The following is a 25,366-nucleotide window of genomic DNA, read 5'->3' as shown; positions in this document are numbered from 1 at the left end:
TTGTCTCTTATTGTGATAGAAGTATTTAAATAGTCTCTTATTGTGATAGAAGTATTTAAATTGTCTCTTATTGTGATAGAAGTATTTATATTGTATCTTATTGTGATAGAAGTATTTAAATTGTCTCTTATTGTGATAGAAGTATTTATATTGTCTTTTATTGTGATAGAAGTATTTAAATTGTCTCTTATTGTGATAGAAGTATTTAAATTGTCTCTTATTGTGATAGAAGTATTTAAATTGTCTCTTATTGTGATAGAAGTATTTATATTGTATCTTATTGTGATAGAAGTATTTAAATTGTCTCTTATTGTGATAGAAGTATTTATATTGTCTTTTATTGTGAGAGAAGTATTTAAATTGTCTCTTATTGTGAGAAGTATTTATATTGTCTCTTATTGTGAGAGAAGTATTTAAATTGTCTCTTATTGTGATATAAGTATTTAAATTGTCTGTTATTGTGATATAAGTATATACAAATTGTCTCTTATTGTAACAGAAGTATTTATATTGTCTCTTTTTGTGATAGAAGTATTTATATTGTATCTTATTGTAATAGAAGTATTTATATTGTCTCTTATTGTGATAGAAGTATTTATATTGTATCTTATTGTGATAGAAGTATTTAAATTGTCTCTTATTGTGAGAAGTATTTATATTGTCTCTTATTGTGAGAGAAGTATTTAAATTGTCTCTTATTGTGATATAAGTATTTAAATTGTCTGTTATTGTGATATAAGTATATACAAATTGTCTCTTATTGTAACAGAAGTATTTATATTGTCTCTTTTTGTGATAGAAGTATTTATATTGTATCTTATTGTAATAGAAGTATTTAAATTGTCTCTTATTGTGATAGAAGTATTTATATTGTATCTTATTGTGATAGAAGTATTTAAATTGTCTCTTATTGTGATAGAAGTATTTATATTGTCTTTTATTGTGATAGAAGTATTTAAATTGTCTCTTATTGTGATAGAAGTATTTAAATTGTCTCTTATTGTGATAGAAGTATTTATATTGTCTTTTATTGTGATAGAAGTATTTAAATTGTCTCTTATTGTGATAGAAGTATTTAAATTGTCTCTTATTGTGATATAAGTATTTAAATTGTCTCTTATTGTGATAGAAGTATTTATATTGTATCTTATTCTGATATAAGTATTTAAATTGTCTCTTATTGTGATAGAAGTATTTATATTGTATCTTATTGTGATAGAAGTATTTAAATTGTCTCTTATTGTGATAGAAGTATTTATATTGTATCTTATTGTGATAGAAGTATTTAAATTGTCTCTTATTGTGATAGAAGTATTTATATTGTCTTTTATTGTGATAGAAGTATTTAAATTGTCTCTTATTGTGATAGAAGTATTTAAATTGTCTCTTATTGTGATAGAAGTATTTAAATTGTCTCTTATTGTGATAGAAGTATTTATATTGTATCTTATTGTGATAGAAGTATTTAAATTGTCTCTTATTGTGATAGAAGTATTTATATTGTCTTTTATTGTGAGAGAAGTATTTAAATTGTCTCTTATTGTGAGAAGTATTTATATTGTCTCTTATTGTGAGAGAAGTATTTAAATTGTCTCTTATTGTGATATAAGTATTTAAATTGTCTGTTATTGTGATATAAGTATATACAAATTGTCTCTTATTGTAACAGAAGTATTTATATTGTCTCTTTTTGTGATAGAAGTATTTATATTGTATCTTATTGTAATAGAAGTATTTATATTGTCTCTTATTGTGATAGAAGTATTTATATTGTATCTTATTGTGATAGAAGTATTTAAATTGTCTCTTATTGTGAGAAGTATTTATATTGTCTCTTATTGTGAGAGAAGTATTTAAATTGTCTCTTATTGTGATATAAGTATTTAAATTGTCTGTTATTGTGATATAAGTATATACAAATTGTCTGTTATTGTGATATAAGTATATACAAATTGTCTCTTATTGTAACAGAAGTATTTATATTGTCTCTTTTTGTGATAGAAGTATTTATATTGTATCTTATTGTAATAGAAGTATTTAAATTGTCTCTTATTGTGATAGAAGTATTTATATTGTATCTTATTGTGATAGAAGTATTTAAATTGTCTCTTATTGTGATAGAAGTATTTATATTGTCTTTTATTGTGATAGAAGTATTTAAATTGTCTCTTATTGTGATAGAAGTATTTAAATTGTCTCTTATTGTGATAGAAGTATTTATATTGTCTTTTATTGTGATAGAAGTATTTAAATTGTCTCTTATTGTGATAGAAGTATTTAAATTGTCTCTTATTGTGATAGAAGTATTTAAATTGTCTCTTATTGTGATAGAAGTATTTATATTGTATCTTATTCTGATATAAGTATTTAAATTGTCTCTTATTGTGATAGAAGTATTTATATTGTATCTTATTGTGATAGAAGTATTTATATTGTATCTTATTGTGAGAGAAGTATTTAAATAGTCTCTTATTGTGATAGAAGTATTTATATTGTATCTTATTGTGATATAAGTATGTATATTGTATCTTATTGTGATAGAAGTATTTATATTGTATCTTATTGTGATAGAAGTATTAATATTGTCTCGTATTGTGATAGAAGTATTTATATTGTATCTTATTGTGATAGAAGTATTTAAATTGTCTCTTATTGTGAGAGAAGTATTTAAATTGTCTCTTATTGTGAGAGAAGTATTTATATTGTCTCTTATTGTGAGAGAAGTATTTATATTGTCTCTTATTGTGAGAGAAGTATTTATATTGTCTCTTATTGTGAGATAAGTATTTAAATTGTCTCTTATTGTGATATAAGTATTTAAATTGTCTGTTATTGTGATATAAGTATATACAAATTGTCTCTTATTGTAACAGAAGTATTTATATTGTCTCTTATTGTGATAGAAGTATTTATATTGTATCTTATTGTGATAGAAGTATTTAAATGGTCTCTTATTGTGATAGAAGTATTTAAATGGTCTCTTATTGTGATAGAAGTATTTATATTGTATCTTATTGTGATAGAAGTATTTAAATTGTCTCTTATTGTGATAGAAGTATTTATATTGTCTTTTATTGTGATAGAAGTATTTAAATTGTCTCTTATTGTGATAGAAGTATTTAAATAGTCTCTTATTGTGATAGAAGTATTTAAATTGTCTCTTATTGTGATAGAAGTATTTATATTGTATCTTATTGTGATAGAAGTATTTAAATTGTCTCTTATTGTGATAGAAGTATTTATATTGTCTTTTATTGTGATAGAAGTATTTAAATTGTCTCTTATTGTGATAGAAGTATTTAAATTGTCTCTTATTGTGATAGAAGTATTTAAATTGTCTCTTATTGTGATAGAAGTATTTATATTGTATCTTATTGTGATAGAAGTATTTAAATTGTCTCTTATTGTGAGAGAAGTATTTAAATTGTCTCTTATTGTGAGAGAAGTATTTATATTGTCTCTTATTGTGAGAGAAGTATTTATATTGTCTCTTATTGTGAGATAAGTATTTATATTGTCTCTTATTGTGAGATAAGTATTTAAATTGTCTGTTATTGTGATATAAGTATATACAAATTGTCTCTTATTGTAACAGAAGTATTTATATTGTCTCTTATTGTGATAGAAGTATTTATATTGTATCTTATTGTGATAGAAGTATTTAAATTGTCTCTTATTGTGATAGAAGTATTTAAATTGTCTCTTATTGTGATAGAAGTATTTATATTGTATCTTATTGTGATAGAAGTATTTAAATTGTCTCTTATTGTGATAGAAGTATTTATATTGTCTTTTATTGTGAGAGAAGTATTTAAATTGTCTCTTATTGTGAGAAGTATTTATATTGTCTCTTATTGTGAGAGAAGTATTTATATTGTCTCTTATTGTGATAGAAGTATTTATATTGTATCTTATTGTGAGAGAAGTATTTATATTGTATCTTATTGTGATAGAAGTATGTATATTGTATCTTATTGTGATAGAAGTATTTATATTGTCTCTTATTGTGATATAAGTATTTAAATGGTCTCTTATTGTGATAGAAGTATTTATATTGTATCTTATTGTGATAGAAGTATTTAAATTGTCTCTTATTGTGATAGAAGTATTTATATTGTCTTTTATTGTGATAGAAGTATTTAAATTGTCTCTTATTGTGATAGAAGTATTTAAATTGTCTCTTATTGTGATAGAAGTATTTAAATTGTCTCTTATTGTGATAGAAGTATTTATATTGTATCTTATTCTGATATAAGTATTTAAATTGTCTCTTATTGTGATAGAAGTATTTATATTGTATCTTATTGTGATAGAAGTATTTATATTGTATCTTATTGTGAGAGAAGTATTTAAATAGTCTCTTATTGTGATAGAAGTATTTATATTGTATCTTATTGTGATATAAGTATGTATATTGTATCTTATTGTGATAGAAGTATTTATATTGTATCTTATTGTGATAGAAGTATTAATATTGTCTCGTATTGTGATAGAAGTATTTATATTGTATCTTATTGTGATAGAAGTATTTAAATTGTCTCTTATTGTGAGAGAAGTATTTAAATTGTCTCTTATTGTGAGAGAAGTATTTATATTGTCTCTTATTGTGAGAGAAGTATTTATATTGTCTCTTATTGTGAGAGAAGTATTTATATTGTCTCTTATTGTGAGATAAGTATTTAAATTGTCTCTTATTGTGATATAAGTATTTAAATTGTCTGTTATTGTGATATAAGTATATACAAATTGTCTCTTATTGTAACAGAAGTATTTATATTGTCTCTTATTGTGATAGAAGTATTTATATTGTATCTTATTGTGATAGAAGTATTTATATTGTCTCTTATTGTGATAGAAGTATTTAAATGGTCTCTTATTGTGATAGAAGTATTTATATTGTATCTTATTGTGATAGAAGTATTTAAATTGTCTCTTATTGTGATAGAAGTATTTATATTGTCTTTTATTGTGATAGAAGTATTTAAATTGTCTCTTATTGTGATAGAAGTATTTAAATAGTCTCTTATTGTGATAGAAGTATTTAAATTGTCTCTTATTGTGATAGAAGTATTTATATTGTATCTTATTGTGATAGAAGTATTTAAATTGTCTCTTATTGTGATAGAAGTATTTATATTGTCTTTTATTGTGATAGAAGTATTTAAATTGTCTCTTATTGTGATAGAAGTATTTAAATTGTCTCTTATTGTGATAGAAGTATTTAAATTGTCTCTTATTGTGATAGAAGTATTTATATTGTATCTTATTGTGATAGAAGTATTTAAATTGTCTCTTATTGTGAGAGAAGTATTTAAATTGTCTCTTATTGTGAGAGAAGTATTTATATTGTCTCTTATTGTGAGAGAAGTATTTATATTGTCTCTTATTGTGAGATAAGTATTTATATTGTCTTTTATTGTGAGAGAAGTATTTAAATTGTCTCTTATTGTGAGAAGTATTTATATTGTCTCTTATTGTGAGAGAAGTATTTATATTGTCTCTTATTGTGAGAGAAGTATTTAAATAGTCTCTTGTTGTGATAGAAGTATTTATATTGTCTCTTATTGTGATAGAAGTATTTATATTGTATCTTATTGTGAGAGAAGTATTTATATTGTATCTTATTGTGATAGAAGTATGTATATTGTATCTTATTGTGATAGAAGTATTTATATTGTATCTTATTGTGAGAGAAGTATTTAAATAGTCTCTTATTGTGATAGAAGTATTTATATTGTATCTTATTGTGATATAAGTATGTATATTGTATCTTATTGTGATAGAAGTATTTATATTGTATCTTATTGTGATAGAAGTATTTATATTGTCTCTTATTGTGATAGAAGTATTTATATTGTCTCTTATTGTGAGAGAAGTATTTATATTGTCTCTTATTGTGAGAGAAGTATTTATATTGTCTCTTATTGTGAGATAAGTATTTAAATTGTCTCTTATTGTGATATACGTATTTAAATTGTCTGTTATTGTGATATAAGTATATACAAATTGTCTCTTATTGTAACAGAAGTATTTATATTGTCTCTTATTGTGATAGAAGTATTTATATTGTATCTTATTGTGATAGAAGTATTTATATTGTCTCTTATTGTGATAGAAGTATTTAAATGGTCTCTTATTGTGATAGAAGTATTTATATTGTCTCTTATTGTGATAGAAGTATTTATATTGTATCTTATTGTGATAGAAGTATGTATATTGTATCTTATTGTGATAGAAGTATTTATATTGTATCTTATTGTGAGAGAAGTATTTAAATAGTCTCTTATTGTGATAGAAGTATTTATATTGTATCTTATTGTGATATAAGTATGAATATTGTATCTTATTGTGATAGAAGTATTTATATTGTATCTTATTGTGATAGAAGTATTTATATTGTCTCTTATTGTGATAGAAGTATTTATATTGTATCTTATTGAGATAGAAGTATTTAAATTGTCTCTTATTGTGAGAGAAGTATTTAAATTGTCTCTTATTGTGAGAGAAGTATTTATATTGTCTCTTATTGTGATAGAAGTATTTAAATGGTCTCTTATTGTGATAGAAGTATTTATATTGTATCTTATTGTGATAGAAGTATTTAAATTGTCTCTTATTGTGATAGAAGTATTTATATTGTCTTTTATTGTGATAGAAGTATTTAAATTGTCTCTTATTGTGATAGAAGTATTTAAATAGTCTCTTATTGTGATAGAAGTATTTAAATTGTCTCTTATTGTGATAGAAGTATTTAAATTGTCTCTTATTGTGATAGAAGTATTTATATTGTCTTTTATTGTGATAGAAGTATTTAAATTGTCTCTTATTGTGATAGAAGTATTTAAATTGTCTCTTATTGTGATAGAAGTATTTAAATTGTCTCTTATTGTGATAGAAGTATTTATATTGTATCTTATTGTGATAGAAGTATTTAAATAGTCTCTTATTGTGAGAGAAGTATTTAAATTGTCTCTTATTGTGAGAGAAGTATTTATATTGTCTCTTATTGTGAGAGAAGTATTTATATTGTCTCTTATTGTGAGATAAGTATTTATATTGTCTCTTATTGTGAGATAAGTATTTAAATTGTCTGTTATTGTGATATAAGTATATACAAATTGTCTCTTATTGTAACAGAAGTATTTATATTGTCTCTTATTGTGATAGAAGTATTTATATTGTATCTTATTGTGATAGAAGTATTTAAATTGTCTCTTATTGTGATAGAAGTATTTAAATTGTCTCTTATTGTGATAGAAGTATTTATATTGTATCTTATTGTGATAGAAGTATTTAAATTGTCTCTTATTGTGATAGAAGTATTTATATTGTCTTTTATTGTGAGAGAAGTATTTAAATTGTCTCTTATTGTGAGAAGTATTTATATTGTCTCTTATTGTGAGAGAAGTATTTATATTGTCTCTTATTGTGAGAGAAGTATTTAAATAGTCTCTTGTTGTGATAGAAGTATTTATATTGTCTCTTATTGTGATAGAAGTATTTATATTGTATCTTATTGTGAGAGAAGTATTTATATTGTATCTTATTGTGATAGAAGTATGTATATTGTATCTTATTGTGATAGAAGTATTTATATTGTATCTTATTGTGAGAGAAGTATTTAAATAGTCTCTTATTGTGATAGAAGTATTTATATTGTATCTTATTGTGATATAAGTATGTATATTGTATCTTATTGTGATAGAAGTATTTATATTGTATCTTATTGTGATAGAAGTATTTATATTGTCTCTTATTGTGATAGAAGTATTTATATTGTCTCTTATTGTGAGAGAAGTATTTATATTGTCTCTTATTGTGAGAGAAGTATTTATATTGTCTCTTATTGTGAGATAAGTATTTAAATTGTCTCTTATTGTGATATACGTATTTAAATTGTCTGTTATTGTGATATAAGTATATACAAATTGTCTCTTATTGTAACAGAAGTATTTATATTGTCTCTTATTGTGATAGAAGTATTTATATTGTATCTTATTGTGATAGAAGTATTTATATTGTCTCTTATTGTGAGATAAGTATTTAAATTGTCTCTTATTGTGATATACGTATTTAAATTGTCTGTTATTGTGATATAAGTATATACAAATTGTCTCTTATTGTAACAGAAGTATTTATATTGTCTCTTATTGTGAGAGAAGTATTTATATTGTCTCTTATTGTGAGATAAGTATTTATATTGTCTCTTATTGTGAGATAAGTATTTAAATTGTCTGTTATTGTGATATAAGTATATACAAATTGTCTCTTATTGTAACAGAAGTATTTATATTGTCTCTTATTGTGATAGAAGTATTTATATTGTATCTTATTGTGATAGAAGTATTTAAATTGTCTCTTATTGTGATAGAAGTATTTAAATTGTCTCTTATTGTGATAGAAGTATTTATATTGTATCTTATTGTGATAGAAGTATTTAAATTGTCTCTTATTGTGATAGAAGTATTTATATTGTCTTTTATTGTGAGAGAAGTATTTAAATTGTCTCTTATTGTGAGAAGTATTTATATTGTCTCTTATTGTGAGAGAAGTATTTATATTGTCTCTTATTGTGAGAGAAGTATTTAAATAGTCTCTTGTTGTGATAGAAGTATTTATATTGTCTCTTATTGTGATAGAAGTATTTATATTGTATCTTATTGTGAGAGAAGTATTTATATTGTATCTTATTGTGATAGAAGTATGTATATTGTATCTTATTGTGATAGAAGTATTTATATTGTATCTTATTGTGAGAGAAGTATTTAAATAGTCTCTTATTGTGATAGAAGTATTTATATTGTATCTTATTGTGATATAAGTATGTATATTGTATCTTATTGTGATAGAAGTATTTATATTGTATCTTATTGTGATAGAAGTATTTATATTGTCTCTTATTGTGATAGAAGTATTTATATTGTCTCTTATTGTGAGAGAAGTATTTATATTGTCTCTTATTGTGAGAGAAGTATTTATATTGTCTCTTATTGTGAGATAAGTATTTAAATTGTCTCTTATTGTGATATACGTATTTAAATTGTCTGTTATTGTGATATAAGTATATACAAATTGTCTCTTATTGTAACAGAAGTATTTATATTGTCTCTTATTGTGATAGAAGTATTTATATTGTATCTTATTGTGATAGAAGTATTTATATTGTCTCTTATTGTGATAGAAGTATTTAAATGGTCTCTTATTGTGATAGAAGTATTTATATTGTCTCTTATTGTGATAGAAGTATTTATATTGTATCTTATTGTGATAGAAGTATGTATATTGTATCTTATTGTGATAGAAGTATTTATATTGTATCTTATTGTGAGAGAAGTATTTAAATAGTCTCTTATTGTGATAGAAGTATTTATATTGTATCTTATTGTGATATAAGTATGAATATTGTATCTTATTGTGATAGAAGTATTTATATTGTATCTTATTGTGATAGAAGTATTTATATTGTCTCTTATTGTGATAGAAGTATTTATATTGTATCTTATTGAGATAGAAGTATTTAAATTGTCTCTTATTGTGAGAGAAGTATTTAAATTGTCTCTTATTGTGAGAGAAGTATTTATATTGTCTCTTATTGTGAGAGAAGTATTTATATTGTCTCTTATTGTGAGATAAGTATTTAAATTGTCTCTTATTGTGATATAAGTATTTAAATAGTCTCTTATTGTGAGAGAAGTATTTAAATTGTCTCTTATTGTAATAGAAGTATTTATATTGTCTCTTATTGTGAGAGAAGTATTTAAATTGTCTCTTATTGTGAGAGAAGTATTTATATTGTCTCTTATTGTGAGAGAAGTATTTATATTGTCTCTTATTGTGAGAGAAGTATTTATATTGTCTCTTATTGTGAGAGAAGTATTTAAATAGTCTCTTAGTGTGATAGAAATATTTATATTGTATCTTATTGTGATATAAGTATTTATATTGTATCTTATTGTGATATAAGTATGTATATTGTCTCTTATTGTGAGAGAAGTATTTAAATAGTCTCTTATTGTGAAAGAAGTATTTAAATTGTCTCTTATTGTAATAGAAGTATTTATATTGTCTCTTATTGTGAGAGAAGTATTTAAATTGTCTCTTATTGTGAGAGAAGTATTTATATTGTCTCTTATTGTGAGAGAAGTATTTATATTGTCTCTTATTGTGAGAGAAGTATTTATATTGTCTCTTATTGTGAGAGAAGTATTTAAATAGTCTCTTAGTGTGATAGAAATATTTATATTGTATCTTATTGTGATATAAGTATTTATATTGTATCTTATTGTGATATAAGTATGTATATTGTCTCTTATTGTGAGAGAAGTATTTAAATAGTCTCTTATTGTGAAAGAAGTATTTAAATTGTCTCTTATTGTAATAGAAGTATTTATATTGTCTCTTATTGTGAGAGAAGTATTTAAATTGTCTCTTATTGTGAGAGAAGTATTTATATTGTCTCTTATTGTGAGAGAAGTATTTATATTGTCTCTTATTGTGAGAGAAGTATTTATATTGTCTCTTATTGTGAGAGAAGTATTTAAATAGTCTCTTATTGTGATAGAAGTATTTAAATTGTCTCTTATTGTAATAGAAGTATTTATATTGTATCTTATTGTGATATAAGTATTTATATTGTATCTTATTGTGATATAAGTATGTATATTGTCTCTTATTGTGAGAGAATTATTTAAATAGTCTCTTATTGTGATAGAAGTATTTATATTGTCTCTTATTGTGATAGAAGTATTTATATTGTATCTTATTGTGAGAGAAGTATTTAAATTGTCTCTTATTGTGATATAAGTATGTATATTGTCTCTTATTGTGAGAGAAGTATTTAAATAGTCTCTTATTGTGAAAGAAGTATTTAAATTGTCTCTTATTGTAATAGAAGTATTTATATTGTCTCTTATTGTGAGAGAAGTATTTAAATTGTCTCTTATTGTGAGAGAAGTATTTATATTGTCTCTTATTGTGAGAGAAGTATTTATATTGTCTCTTATTGTGAGAGAAGTATTTATATTGTCTCTTATTGTGAGAGAAGTATTTAAATAGTCTCTTATTGTGATAGAAGTATTTAAATTGTCTCTTATTGTAATAGAAGTATTTATATTGTATCTTATTGTGATATAAGTATTTATATTGTATCTTATTGTGATATAAGTATGTATATTGTCTCTTATTGTGAGAGAATTATTTAAATAGTCTCTTATTGTGATAGAAGTATTTATATTGTCTCTTATTGTGATAGAAGTATTTATATTGTATCTTATTGTGATATAAGTATGTATATTGTCTCTTCTTGTGATAGAAGTATTTATATTGTCTCTTATTGTGAGAGAACTATTTATATTGTCTCTTGTTGTGATAGAAGTATTTATATTGTCTCTAATTGTGATAGAAGTATTTAAATGGTCTCTTATTGTGATAGAAGTATTTATATTGTATCTTATTGTGATAGAAGTATTTAAATGGTCTCTTATTGTGATAGAAGTATTTATATTGTATCTTATTGTGATAGAAGTATTTAAATTGTCTCTTATTGTGATAGAAGTATTTATATTGTCTTTTATTGTGATAGAAGTATTTAAATTGTCTCTTATTGTGATAGAAGTATTTAAATAGTCTCTTATTGTGATAGAAGTATTTAAATTGTCTCTTATTGTGATAGAAGTATTTATATTGTATCTTATTGTGATAGAAGTATTTAAATTGTCTCTTATTGTGATAGAAGTATTTATATTGTCTTTTATTGTGATAGAAGTATTTAAATTGTCTCTTATTGTGATAGAAGTATTTAAATTGTCTCTTATTGTGATAGAAGTATTTAAATTGTCTCTTATTGTGATAGAAGTATTTATATTGTATCTTATTGTGATAGAAGTATTTAAATTGTCTCTTATTGTGAGAGAAGTATTTAAATTGTCTCTTATTGTGAGAGAAGTATTTATATTGTCTCTTATTGTGAGAGAAGTATTTATATTGTCTCTTATTGTGAGATAAGTATTTATATTGTCTCTTATTGTGAGATAAGTATTTAAATTGTCTGTTATTGTGATATAAGTATATACAAATTGTCTCTTATTGTAACAGAAGTATTTATATTGTCTCTTATTGTGATAGAAGTATTTATATTGTATCTTATTGTGATAGAAGTATTTAAATTGTCTCTTATTGTGATAGAAGTATTTAAATTGTCTCTTATTGTGATAGAAGTATTTATATTGTATCTTATTGTGATAGAAGTATTTAAATTGTCTCTTATTGTGATAGAAGTATTTATATTGTCTTTTATTGTGAGAGAAGTATTTAAATTGTCTCTTATTGTGAGAAGTATTTATATTGTCTCTTATTGTGAGAGAAGTATTTATATTGTCTCTTATTGTGAGAAAAGTATTTAAATAGTCTCTTGTTGTGATAGAAGTATTTATATTGTCTCTTATTGTGATAGAAGTATTTATATTGTATCTTATTGTGAGAGAAGTATTTATATTGTATCTTATTGTGATAGAAGTATGTATATTGTATCTTATTGTGATAGAAGTATTTATATTGTATCTTATTGTGAGAGAAGTATTTAAATAGTCTCTTATTGTGATAGAAGTATTTATATTGTATCTTATTGTGATATAAGTATGTATATTGTATCTTATTGTGATAGAAGTATTTATATTGTATCTTATTGTGATAGAAGTATTTATATTGTCTCTTATTGTGATAGAAGTATTTATATTGTCTCTTATTGTGAGAGAAGTATTTATATTGTCTCTTATTGTGAGAGAAGTATTTATATTGTCTCTTATTGTGAGATAAGTATTTAAATTGTCTCTTATTGTGATATACGTATTTAAATTGTCTGTTATTGTGATATAAGTATATACAAATTGTCTCTTATTGTAACAGAAGTATTTATATTGTCTCTTATTGTGATAGAAGTATTTATATTGTATCTTATTGTGATAGAAGTATTTATATTGTCTCTTATTGTGATAGAAGTATTTAAATGGTCTCTTATTGTGATAGAAGTATTTATATTGTCTCTTATTGTGATAGAAGTATTTATATTGTATCTTATTGTGATAGAAGTATGTATATTGTATCTTATTGTGATAGAAGTATTTATATTGTATCTTATTGTGAGAGAAGTATTTAAATAGTCTCTTATTGTGATAGAAGTATTTATATTGTATCTTATTGTGATATAAGTATGAATATTGTATCTTATTGTGATAGAAGTATTTATATTGTATCTTATTGTGATAGAAGTATTTATATTGTCTCTTATTGTGATAGAAGTATTTATATTGTATCTTATTGAGATAGAAGTATTTAAATTGTCTCTTATTGTGAGAGAAGTATTTAAATTGTCTCTTATTGTGAGAGAAGTATTTATATTGTCTCTTATTGTGAGAGAAGTATTTATATTGTCTCTTATTGTGAGATAAGTATTTAAATTGTCTCTTATTGTGATATAAGTATTTAAATAGTCTCTTATTGTGAGAGAAGTATTTAAATTGTCTCTTATTGTAATAGAAGTATTTATATTGTCTCTTATTGTGAGAGAAGTATTTAAATTGTCTCTTATTGTGAGAGAAGTATTTATATTGTCTCTTATTGTGAGAGAAGTATTTATATTGTCTCTTATTGTGAGAGAAGTATTTATATTGTCTCTTATTGTGAGAGAAGTATTTAAATAGTCTCTTAGTGTGATAGAAATATTTATATTGTATCTTATTGTGATATAAGTATTTATATTGTATCTTATTGTGATATAAGTATGTATATTGTCTCTTATTGTGAGAGAAGTATTTAAATAGTCTCTTATTGTGAAAGAAGTATTTAAATTGTCTCTTATTGTAATAGAAGTATTTATATTGTCTCTTATTGTGAGAGAAGTATTTAAATTGTCTCTTATTGTGAGAGAAGTATTTATATTGTCTCTTATTGTGAGAGAAGTATTTATATTGTCTCTTATTGTGAGAGAAGTATTTATATTGTCTCTTATTGTGAGAGAAGTATTTAAATAGTCTCTTAGTGTGATAGAAATATTTATATTGTCTCTTATTCTGATAGAAGTATTTATATTGTATCTTCTTGTGATAGAAGTATTTATATTGTATCTTATTGTGATAGAAGTATGTATATTGTATCTTATTGTGATAGAAGTATTTATATTGTATCTTATTGTGAGAGAAGTATTTAAATAGTCTCTTATTGTGATAGAAGTATTTAAATTGTCTCTTATTGTAATAGAAGTATTTATATTGTATCTTATTGTGATATAAGTATTTATATTGTATCTTATTGTGATATAAGTATGTATATTGTCTCTTATTGTGAGAGAATTATTTAAATAGTCTCTTATTGTGATAGAAGTATTTATATTGTCTCTTATTGTGATAGAAGTATTTATATTGTATCTTATTGTGATATAAGTATGTATATTGTCTCTTCTTGTGATAGAAGTATTTATATTGTCTCTTATTGTGAGAGAACTATTTATATTGTCTCTTGTTGTGATAGAAGTATTTATATTGTCTCTAATTGTGATAGAAGTATTTAAATGGTCTCTTATTGTGATAGAAGTATTTATATTGTATCTTATTGTGATAGAAGTATTTAAATTGTCTCTTATTGTGATAGAAGTATTTTAATGATGGCGAGTCTTTATTTACTCTTGTCCTGCCAGCTGACGTTGCGTCTGGGTTTGTCGCTGCCGTCCTCTCTGGAGTCAGATGCTCGCCGCTGCAGAAGGAACAATGAACACGAGAGTGAACCGGCAACTATAAACAGGAAGCAGCTCCTCCAATCAGACGCCTGTCATTAAAGAACCAGCTGCTAATGAACCGAAAGAACCAGCAGTGTACTGGGGGAACTGGTCCACAGAGGCTGGACTGTGACTCTGTGTTCAACTGGTTAATTAATAAAAAATAATATCTAAGAGAAGCATTTATTCAACATAAACAAACTTATCAAAGGAGTTATTAATGATCCAGTGATTGTGGACTAAAAGTCTCTCACAATAGCAACAACAACAACAAACAACAACATTACTGCTACCACTACTATAACTACTACTACTACTACCACTACTATTACTACTACCACTACTACTACTATTACTAGTACTACTGCTACTACTACTACTACTGATACTAATACTACTACTACTGCTACTACTTGTACTACTACTACAAGTAGAAGTACAACCAGTGTATGTTTCTTACCTTCTTGAGGCTCCGGTCCTTCTTGTGTCGTTTGTGTCGGGTGGACTTGAAAGTCTCCATGCGGCTCTTCATATTCCTCTGGAACACCTCTCGGTCCTGACGCTCCTTCTCCCCCAGAGGCATGAAGTGTCTGCTGTAGTGGGACTGATACTGGACACACACAACAACAACAACAACAACAACAACAACAACAACAACAACAACAACAACAGTCAGAACACAGGGTCAATAAACGCTTTAGTTTAATCTGAAACATGACAACTTTCATGTATATTGTGTTTAAGTTTTTAGCCTCAAATCACCAATTTAAACTTTGACAACTTCACAATTAGAAAGTAAAACTTGTTTTTTAAGGAGTTAGTACTTGATGTTTATATTTCCATTAGATACTCCCCTCCACCTTTGTTACAACCTCCTCAAGGATCCTGGAAGCTCAACAAACCCTGCAACCTCCTGAAGGTTCCCTTGAAGCTCTGCATGGACCCCTTTTAAAAAACCTCTTTAATGACTCCTGAAACATCTTCAAGTAATCAAAGACTCTCTGTAAGGAACGCTGTACTCTTTTGAAGGAACCCTGGACCTCTTCAAAGACTCTACAACATATTCCAGGACACAAAGAATGTCCTCATGGACCCTTGGAACTCCATAGAACCCATCAAATGTCTTTAAAGACTCCGATAACATCTTTACTTAAAGAATGAGGTCACTGTTGTGAGTATTAGTGTGTGTGTGTGTGTGTGTATTTGTTACCCGTCTCCTGGGTTTGTACAGGTTCCCTGTGAGGAAGTGATGCGTCTCGGTTTCTTCCTCGACTTTGGCTCCGGGGACGTTATCGATCACCTGGAGGTCCAGACACACACCGCTGCCGTTCTCACGCCTAGAGCACAACAACAACAACAGGTCAACAACAAGTCAACACGTGCAAACACACAAACAACACGTTGACAACATGCAAACAACAACACAACACGTCAACAACATGCAAACAACACGTCAACAACACATCAACAACATGCAAACACACAAACACGTCAACAACACGCAAACAACATGTCAACAACACGTCAACAACATGCAAACAACACGTAAACAACACACAAACAACAGGTCAACAACATGCCACCAACACGCCAACAACACGTAAACAACGCGCAAACAACATGTCAACGACACGCCATGGAGACAGTCAGTCATGTGACTCACAGGTAGTTGGTGACGTTGGTGACTTCGGGGAACGAGGCTCTGCTGGCCATCGAGGGAAGAGATAGTCTGGCTGAGGTCAGGACGTTCCCACCCTACACACACACACACACACACACATGGAAACACAAACACACACACACAAACACAGATCACAGGTGATTTATCTTCCTGTCATTTAGAATACATTACCCAGAAGCCCTATAGATAAATACCTGCTGTAATCCAGCGACCCTGAGGACGTGGTCTCCCTGACCATGAGGACGTGGTTTCACCTGACCCTGAGGACGTGGTCTCACCTGACCTTGACCCTGAAGCCCTATAGATAAATACCTGCTGTAATCCAGCGACCCTGAGGACGTGGTCTCCCTGACCCTGAGGACGTGGTCTCACCTGACCCTGACCCTGAAGCCCTATAGATAAATACCTGCTGTAATCCAGCGACCCTGAGGACGTGGTCTCCCTGACCATGAGGACGTGGTTTCACCTGACCCTGAGGACATGGTCTCACCTGACCCTGAAGCCCTAGATAAATACCTGCTGTAATCCAGCGACCCTGAGGACGTGGTCTCCCTGACCCTGAGGACGTGGTCTCACCTGACCCTGAAGCCCAATACATAAATACCTGCTGTAATCCAGCGACCCTGAGGACGTGGTCTCCCTGACCCTGAGGACGTGGTCTCACCTGACCCTGACCCTGAAGCCCTATAGATAAATACCTGCTGTAATCCAGCGACCCTGAGGACGTGGTCTCCCTGACCCTGAGGACGTGGTCTCCCTGACCCTGAGGACGTGGTCTCCCTGACCATGAGGACGTGGTTTCACCTGACCCTGAGGACGTGGTTTCACCTGACCCTGAGGACGTGGTCTCACCTGGTCTATGACACTGATGGCATCCCTGATGTTGATCTTCTGATACGCCTCCCACAATTCACTCTTCCTGTACACTGACTTCCTCAAGAGCAGCTTACTCAGGTAGTTCTTATCAAACTGCTCCCACCTGAGAGATAGACACGGAGAGAGAGAGAGAGAGAGAGAGAAAGAGAGAGAGAGAGACAGAGACAGAGACAGAGAGAGAGACAGAGAGAAAGAGACAGAGAGAGAAAGAGACAGAGACAGAGAGAGAGACAGAGAGAGAAAGAGACAGAGAGAGAGAGAGATTTGATGTTTTAATCTAAATGTGTTGACTCACTACTGAACATGTTAGCTGTTTGTATCTTGTATAATATATATATATATAATATATATATATATATATTATATTCAGATGTTTGAAACACAAGCTGTAGTTATTAATCGTTCATAAATGCAGCGTCTCCTGCTGTTCACTGTCACTTATTACACTATCGCTAGTATGAATATATATCTGTTATTACTGATTATAGAGTTATTAACATGTTAGTGGGACAACAGAATCACAGTGATGTGGTATAATATTAAATGTTATTATGATATTAAAAGTCTTTATTATATTAAAAAGTTATTATGATATTAAATGTTATGATATTGAATGTTATTATACTGTAACATTACTGTGATATCAGTACAACAATATGATGGACTGACTTGTCTCTCCAGTGGTGATATCCCTGAAGTCCTGCTATGTCCTCTACGGCTGCCAGGATGTGGTCAAAGGCCTGGAGACAACAACATCAACATCAACAACAGCACATCAGCAGAGGAAGCGTGAGATGTTGCTGAAAGGTCTGGAGAAATGTTTCTCCTGCGTTATACTAATAGTAGTAGTAGCAGTATTATTATTATTATTATTATTAGTAGTAGTAGTAGTACTACTACTGTAGTAGTAGCAGTATTAATGTTATTAGTAGTAGCAGTAATAGTAGTATTAGTAGTAGCAGTAGTAGTAGTACTAGTATTAGTATTAGTAGTAGCAGTAGTACTAGTAGTATCAGTAGTAGTATTAGTAGTACTAGTAGTACTAATGGTAGTACTAGTAGTAGTCTCACCCTCTCGTGGATCTGCTCGTTAATCGTCGGCTTTCTGCTCGTTGAACGAGGAACTTTGAGCCAGTTCACCAGAGGTTTGATGGTCAGACCCTGAAGGAGGAACACAGAGGAACACATGATGAGGAGGATGATGATGGTGATGATGATGAAGATGAGTCCTGGTCTCCTACCTGAAACATGACGGTGAAGAAGACGACCACGATCGTCGTGGCGACGAAGTAGTCCTTGGCCTTGACGTGGTCCCCGTCCAGTAGAACCACCAGAGCGAACGCCACCGCACCCCGCAGGCCACCGTACGACATCACCACCTGGTCGATCTTATCCAGCGGTACAAGCCGGAAGCGGTTCAGGACCCAAGTCTGACCGATCACACCTGGAGCACAGAGATCACTACAGGTCAGGACGGCCATCGAGGACACACCGGCATCCAATCAGAAGAGATGTTTAGTGTTCCATTGCTATGGCAGTTGACAAACCTGCGGCCCTGAAGACGAAGATGAAGACGAGGGTGCAGGACACCAGGCCTGTGTCCCAGGCCCACTTGGACTTGTCCACCGCCGAGATCCCCAGGAAGATGAAGATGATGGTCTCTGCGATGCTGGCCAGAGTCTTCATGGTGTACTTCACCGTGGTCCGGGACTTCTGGGAGATGTTGGCCTCCACGTATTTGTTGGCTCCGATACCACAGAAGGTCATTCTGAGGAGGGAGAGAAAGAGACGTCTGGTGATGGAGACACGGCCTCGAACCACATAGAACCACATAGAACCACATGGAACCACAAAGTGGAAACTGGTCTGCTGGGAAATACCCAAAGTCATCATACAAACCGAAACTACCAACGACGAACCCAGTGAACTTAGCAACCATCACAGTAGTCTCTATGGTTGTACTGGTCATAGTGGTCTCTATGGTTGTATTGGTCATAGTGGTCTCTATGGTTGTACTGGTCAGAGTGGTCTCTATGGTTGTACTGGTCATAGTGGTCTCTATGGTTGTACTGGTCACAGTGGTCTCTATGGTTGTACTGGTCACAGTGGTCTCTATGGTTGTACTGGTCATAGTAGTCTCTATGGTTGTACTGGTCATAGTGGTCTCTATGGTTGTACTGGTCACAGTAGCCTCTATGGTTGTACTGGTCAGAGTGGTCTCTATGGTTGTACTGGTCAGAGTGGTCTCTATGGTTGTACTGGTCATAGTGGTCCTACTGGTTGTACTAGTGCAGGGGTCGGCAACCCGCGGCTCTGGAGCCGCATGCAGCTCTTCAGCCCCTCTGTTGCGGCTCCCTGAGGCTACATCCACACTACTACTGGAGTGGAGTTTGGAGTTCTAAAACGAAAACGATCTCTGTCCACATCAGCATCATTCGACATGATCTCCGTCCAGACCAACACGCCTGAAAACGAATATCACGTGACTCTTCACGTACACTGGGCGTGATGGTGGCGGTGAAAACAGGAAGTAGATTGGTTGCTTAGTTAAAGAAATATGACAGAGTAATAAAGTAGTCTTTAAGAATGAAAGGTCGTGCTGATCCTTTGCTCTGCTGGTGACTGAAGTCTCTGTCGTTCTGGAGATTAATCAATGTTTAGTTCCTTCATAGTTTGTGTGTGGACTTCACAATAGTTAAGAAACATTCATAAGAAGAGGAAAGTCCTCCGTTTTGTGTCCGTCCTCCTCAAAGCCGCTAACCGTGACTTCAGACGGCCGCTGGACACTCCGCCAAAATAAAAAATGTTTTAATAGTTTGTCAACTAAAATGTGCGTCATATCCTATTACGTCACTGTCAAGCGCCTTTCCCTGCAGGTGGCTAATTATGATTTGCAGACCTCCGCCCTCGGGAAACTATTGTAAGCTATTATGTTGAGCACGTTAAGAGCTCTCTAGGAAGCAGTGTTCCTGTATGTGTTTGGGGCTTTTATTGTGGAGGATGAGACGGAAAGAGAAAAAGAGGTTCTGCTGAAGTGTGGGAGAAGTGAATAAAGTTGCTGACGTCATGGCGCAGATTACGGAGCCCCGTGTTTATTATTTATTTATTATCATAAAGTATTGGCGCAACATTAATCCTCTGTAAACTATCGATGGATAAATCGAAAAAAAGAAAAGTCACGGAGGAAAATAGAGAGTTTAACTCTGCGTGGACGTCATCATTTGCTTTCAATGCCAACGATGCTCACTCACCTGTAGCTATGCTTCCAGAACAAGCACACAGCATGTGCTGAAAAGTGTCACGCTGGAGATGAGCGACAAAGAGCGATTTCTCAGCTGCTGCAGCAAACTCTCCTCTTCATAAGAGTTTGATATTGTTCTGACAGGTAAAATAGCAATAAAATGTCAATAATTGTCTTTATTCTTGTTCTATACTTTTATAAATACAACAAACTATAGTTTTTGTATATATAATATAACTATATATACAACTTTATAAGCTGTGATATCAAATAGCTTTTGCGGCTCCAGACAAATTTTATTTGGTGAAAAATAGGACAAAATGTCTCTTTGGATAGTAAAGGTTGCCGACCCCTGGACTAGTGGTAGTGGTCTGATGGTCTTTTAACTGGTCTTAACTGGTTGGGGAGACTCACGACAGAATGGCGGACAGGGAGAAGAGCTCGGCGGTCAGGTAGGCCAGGTAGACCAGCAGGAAGACGAAGAGAGGCTCGATGATCCGAACCTTCTTAGTGAACCGAGTGATGAAGCCGAGGAGGACGGCGAAGACCAGACCCACCAGAGTCCCTCCAATACTGACGATGAGGAAGGAGGCTGAGGAGGAGGAGGAGGAGGAAGAGTGAGGACAAGGAGGAGGAAGAGGAGGAGGAAGAGTGAGGACAAGGAGGAGGAGGAGGAGTCTGATCTACTTTTTATTGTTTCTTTGAACTCACCGACTCCTTTGAAGTAATCGGCCGTCTGAACGTTCTCAGCTCCAACTTCCACAAATGAAATGTAGACTTTATATAAAACCTGGAGACAGAGAGACTTTTAGAGAGTCATGTAATTATACGTATGTACAGTATGTATATATATATATATATATATATATATATATATATATATATATATATATATATATATATATATATATATATATATATATGTATGTATGTATATGTATTATTAAAGGGTCTCTGCGTTCATCATGTAGACCTGTAGAACCTTAAAGGGTCTCTGCGTTCACCATGTAGACCTGTAGAACCTTAAAGGGTCTCTGCGTTCATCATGTAGACCTGTAGAACCTTAAAGGGTCTCTGCGTTCATCATGTAGACCTGTAGAACGTTAAAGGGTCTCTGCGTTCATCATGTAGACCTGTAGAAGGTTAAAGGGTCTCTGCGTTCATCATGTAGACCTGTAGAACCTTAAAGGGTCTCTGCGTTCATCATGTAGACCTGTAGAACGTTAAAGGGTCTCTGCGTTCATCATGTAGACCTGTAGAACCTTAAAGGGTCTCTGCGTTCATCATGTAGACCTGTAGAACGTTAAAGGGTCTCTGCGTTCATCATGTAGACCTGTAGAACGTTAAAGGGTCTCTGCGTTCATCATGTAGACCTGTAGAACATTAAAGGGTCTCTGCGTTCATCATGTAGACCTGTAGAACCTTAAAGGGTCTCTGCGTTCATCATGTAGACCTGTAGAACGTTAAAGGGTCTCTGCGTTCATCATGTAGACCTGTAGAACGTTAAAGGGTCTCTGCGTTCATCATGTAGACCTGTAGAACGTTAAAGGGTCTCTGCGTTCATCATGTAGACCTGTAGAACGTTAAAGGGTCTCTGCGTTCATCATGTAGACCTGTAGAACGTTAAAGGGTCTCTGCGTTCATCATGTAGACCTGTAGAACTGTAGAACGTTAAAGGGTCTCTGCGTTCATCATGTAGACCTGTAGAACGTGAAAGGGTCTCTGCGTTCATCATGTAGACCTGTAGAACCTTAAAGAGTCTCTGCGTTCATCATGTAGACCTGTAGAACGTTAAAGGGTCTCTGCGTTCATCATGTAGACCTGTAGAACCTTAAAGAGTCTCTGCGTTCATCATGTAGACCTGTAGAACCTTAAAGAGTCTCTGCGTTCATCATGTAGACCTGTAGAACGTTAAAGGGTCTCTGCGTTCATCATGTAGACCTGTAGAACCTTAAAGAGTCTCTGCGTTCATCATGTAGACCTGTAGAACGTTAAAGGGTCTCTGCGTTCATCATGTAGACCTGTAGAACGTTAAAGGGTCTCTGTGTTCATCATGTAGACCTGTAGAGCCTCCTCTTCATCAAACATCTGGTAGTACTGAGAGGAAGAAGAAGGCTTAATAAAGGAACGTTCTGCTGTTTCCTCCTGAGATCTTCTACTGATGACCTCCATGAGCTCTGAAGCTAGGCGTGTGTTGGTTTGGGCAGAACCACCTAGAACCACGTAGTGGACACCAGTCTGCTGGGAAATACCCAAAGAGTCATTATGCATGTATGTGTGTGTGTGTGTCAGTGTGTGTGTGTGTGTGTGTGTGTGACTCACCACGGTGACGGCGTCGTTAACCAGAGACTCTCCGAAGACGATGATGAAGAGCGTGTCGTTGACGTGAACTTCTTCAAACACGGCGAGAATAGCGACGGGATCTACAGCTGAGATCAGAGCTCCAAACAACAGGAAGTCCATCAGACCGGCCTGGACACGCTCATCTACACACACACACAGACACAATACACACAACACACACACATAATATATAATAATATCAATAATGTTATTATCATTATCATTATTATTATTGTGTCGTAAGTCGTCCTGTTCATCTCTGCGTGTTGTCGTGTTATCAGCTCACACTGACCTATGACCCCCAGCAGCTTGGCGGCGTACAGACAGAAGCCGGTACAGAAGGCGTTCCACAGCGTTCCCACCACCGCGTACGTCAGGATGGCTCCCAGGTTATCAAAGAAGAGCCGAGCCGGCATGAAGTAACCGGCGTCACCCACGATGGTCGGCAACAGGAAGAGGAAGAAGAGGGCGGGCTCTAGCTGGTACAGCTGCTTCTCATTGGCTAAGAGGACGACTCCGCCCAGAACCAGACCCAATAGGATCAGCATGCAGGACTCTGGGACCACCGTGGTAAACCGCTGAGAGAAGTGGAACACTGGAGTACAAGAGACAGACGGTGAGGACGAGAGACAAGATACAAACGATGAGGACGAGAGACAAGATACAAACGGTGAGGACGAGAGACAAGATACAGACGGTGAGGACGGGAGACAAGATACAAACGGTGAGGACGGGAGACAAGATACAGACGATGAGGACGGGAGACAAGATACAAACGGTGAGGACGAGAGACAAGATACAGACGGTGAGGACGAGAGACAAGATACAGACGATGAGGACGGGAGACAAGATACAGACGGTGAGGACGAGAGATAAGAGACAAACGGTGAGGACGAGAGACAAGAGACAGACGGTGAGGACGAGAGACAAGATACAGACGTGAGGACGAGAGACAAGAGACAAACGGTGAGGACGAGAGACGAGACAAACGGTGAGGACGAGAGACAAGAGACAAACGGTGAGGACGAGAGACAAGATACAGACGATGAGGACGAGAGAAGAGAAACCGGTGTGGACGAGAGACAAGATACAGACGATGAGGACGAGAGACAAGAGACAAATGGTGAAGACGAGAGACAAGAGACAGACGGTGAAGACGAGAGACAAGACACAAACGGTGAGGACGAGAGACAAGATACAGACGATGAGGACGAGAGACAAGAGACAAACGGTGAAGACGAGAGACAAGATACAGACGATGAGGACGAGAGACAAGATACAGACGATGAGGACGGGAGACAAGATACAAACGGTGAGGACGAGAGACAAGATACAGACGGTGAGGACGAGAGGCAAGATACAGACGATGAGGACGGGAGACAAGATACAGACGATGAGGACGAGAGACAAGATACAGACGATGAGGACGAGAGACAAGAGACAGACGGTGAGGACGAGAGACAAGATACAGACGTGAGGACGAGAGACAAGAGACAAACGGTGAGGACGAGAGACAAGAGACAAATGGTGAGGACGAGAGACAAGAGACAAACGGTGAGGACGAGAGACAAGAGACAAACGGTGAGGACGAGAGGCAAGATACAGACGATGAGGACAAGAGACAAGAGACAAACGGTGAAGACGAGAGACAAGATACAGACGATGAGGACGAGAGAAGAGAAACCGGTGTGGACGAGAGACAAGATACAGACGATGAGGACGAGAGACAAGAGACAAATGGTGAAGACGAGAGACAAGATACAGACGATGAGGACGAGAGACAAGATACAGATGATGAGGACGAGAGACAAGAGACAAACGGTGAGGACGAGAGACAAGATACAGACGATGAGGACGAGAGACAAGATACAGACGATGAGGACGAGAGACAAGATACAGACGGTGAGGACGAGAGACAAGATACAAACGGTGAGGACGAGAGACAAGAGACAAATGGTGAGGACGAGAGACAAGAGACAGACGGTGAAGACGAGAGACAAGACACAAACGGTGAGGACGAGAGACAAGATACAGACGATGAGGACGAGAGACAAGAGACAAACGGTGAAGACGAGAGACAAGAGACAGACGGTGAGGACGAGAGACAAGAGACAAATGGTGAGGACGAGAGACAAGAGACAGACGGTGAGGACGAGAGACAAGATACAGACGATGAGGACGAGAGACAAGACACAAACGGTGAGGACGAGAGACAAGATACAGACAATGAGGACGAGAGACAAGAGACAAACGGTGAAGACGAGAGACAAGATACAGACGATGAGGAGAGACAAGATACAGACGGTGAGGACGAGAGACAAGAGACAAACGGTGAAGACGAGAGACAAGATACAGACGATGAGGAGAGACAAGATACAGACGGTGAGGACGAGAGACAAGAGACAAACGGAAGACGAGAACAAAAACAAAATCTGATCACAGAAATGTTGGTTAATCAT

At 32.7% G+C, this 25,366-nt stretch overlaps 1 protein-coding gene across 1 annotated transcript in view; it reads right to left on the bottom strand.

The window, feature by feature from the left end:
* The window catches only part of slc9a5 (solute carrier family 9 member A5), a 52,366-nt gene that overhangs the window by 13,777 nt on the left and 13,223 nt on the right, over window positions 1-25,366 (bottom strand). The window contains exons 2-14 of the mRNA XM_076083165.1: window positions 23,200-23,502; window positions 22,887-23,050; window positions 21,276-21,354; window positions 20,979-21,156; window positions 18,871-19,091; window positions 18,565-18,767; window positions 18,395-18,484; window positions 17,994-18,064; window positions 17,301-17,427; window positions 16,431-16,522; window positions 15,978-16,104; window positions 15,228-15,377; window positions 14,676-14,745 (exon numbers count right to left, since the gene is read on the bottom strand). Coding sequence (XP_075939280.1) covers window positions 14,676-14,745; window positions 15,228-15,377; window positions 15,978-16,104; window positions 16,431-16,522; window positions 17,301-17,427; window positions 17,994-18,064; window positions 18,395-18,484; window positions 18,565-18,767; window positions 18,871-19,091; window positions 20,979-21,156; window positions 21,276-21,354; window positions 22,887-23,050; window positions 23,200-23,502 — 1,875 coding nt within the window. The remainder of the gene's footprint in view (window positions 1-14,675; window positions 14,746-15,227; window positions 15,378-15,977; window positions 16,105-16,430; window positions 16,523-17,300; window positions 17,428-17,993; window positions 18,065-18,394; window positions 18,485-18,564; window positions 18,768-18,870; window positions 19,092-20,978; window positions 21,157-21,275; window positions 21,355-22,886; window positions 23,051-23,199; window positions 23,503-25,366) is intronic.

The sequence above is a fragment of the Anarhichas minor genome, unplaced genomic scaffold, assembly GCF_050575085.1.
Source record: "Anarhichas minor isolate MPS153535 unplaced genomic scaffold, ASM5057508v1 ptg000123l, whole genome shotgun sequence".
NCBI lineage: Eukaryota > Metazoa > Chordata > Actinopteri > Perciformes > Anarhichadidae > Anarhichas > Anarhichas minor.
Note: the sequence above shows the minus strand (reverse complement) of the source record. Positions and strands in the feature narration are given on the sequence as shown.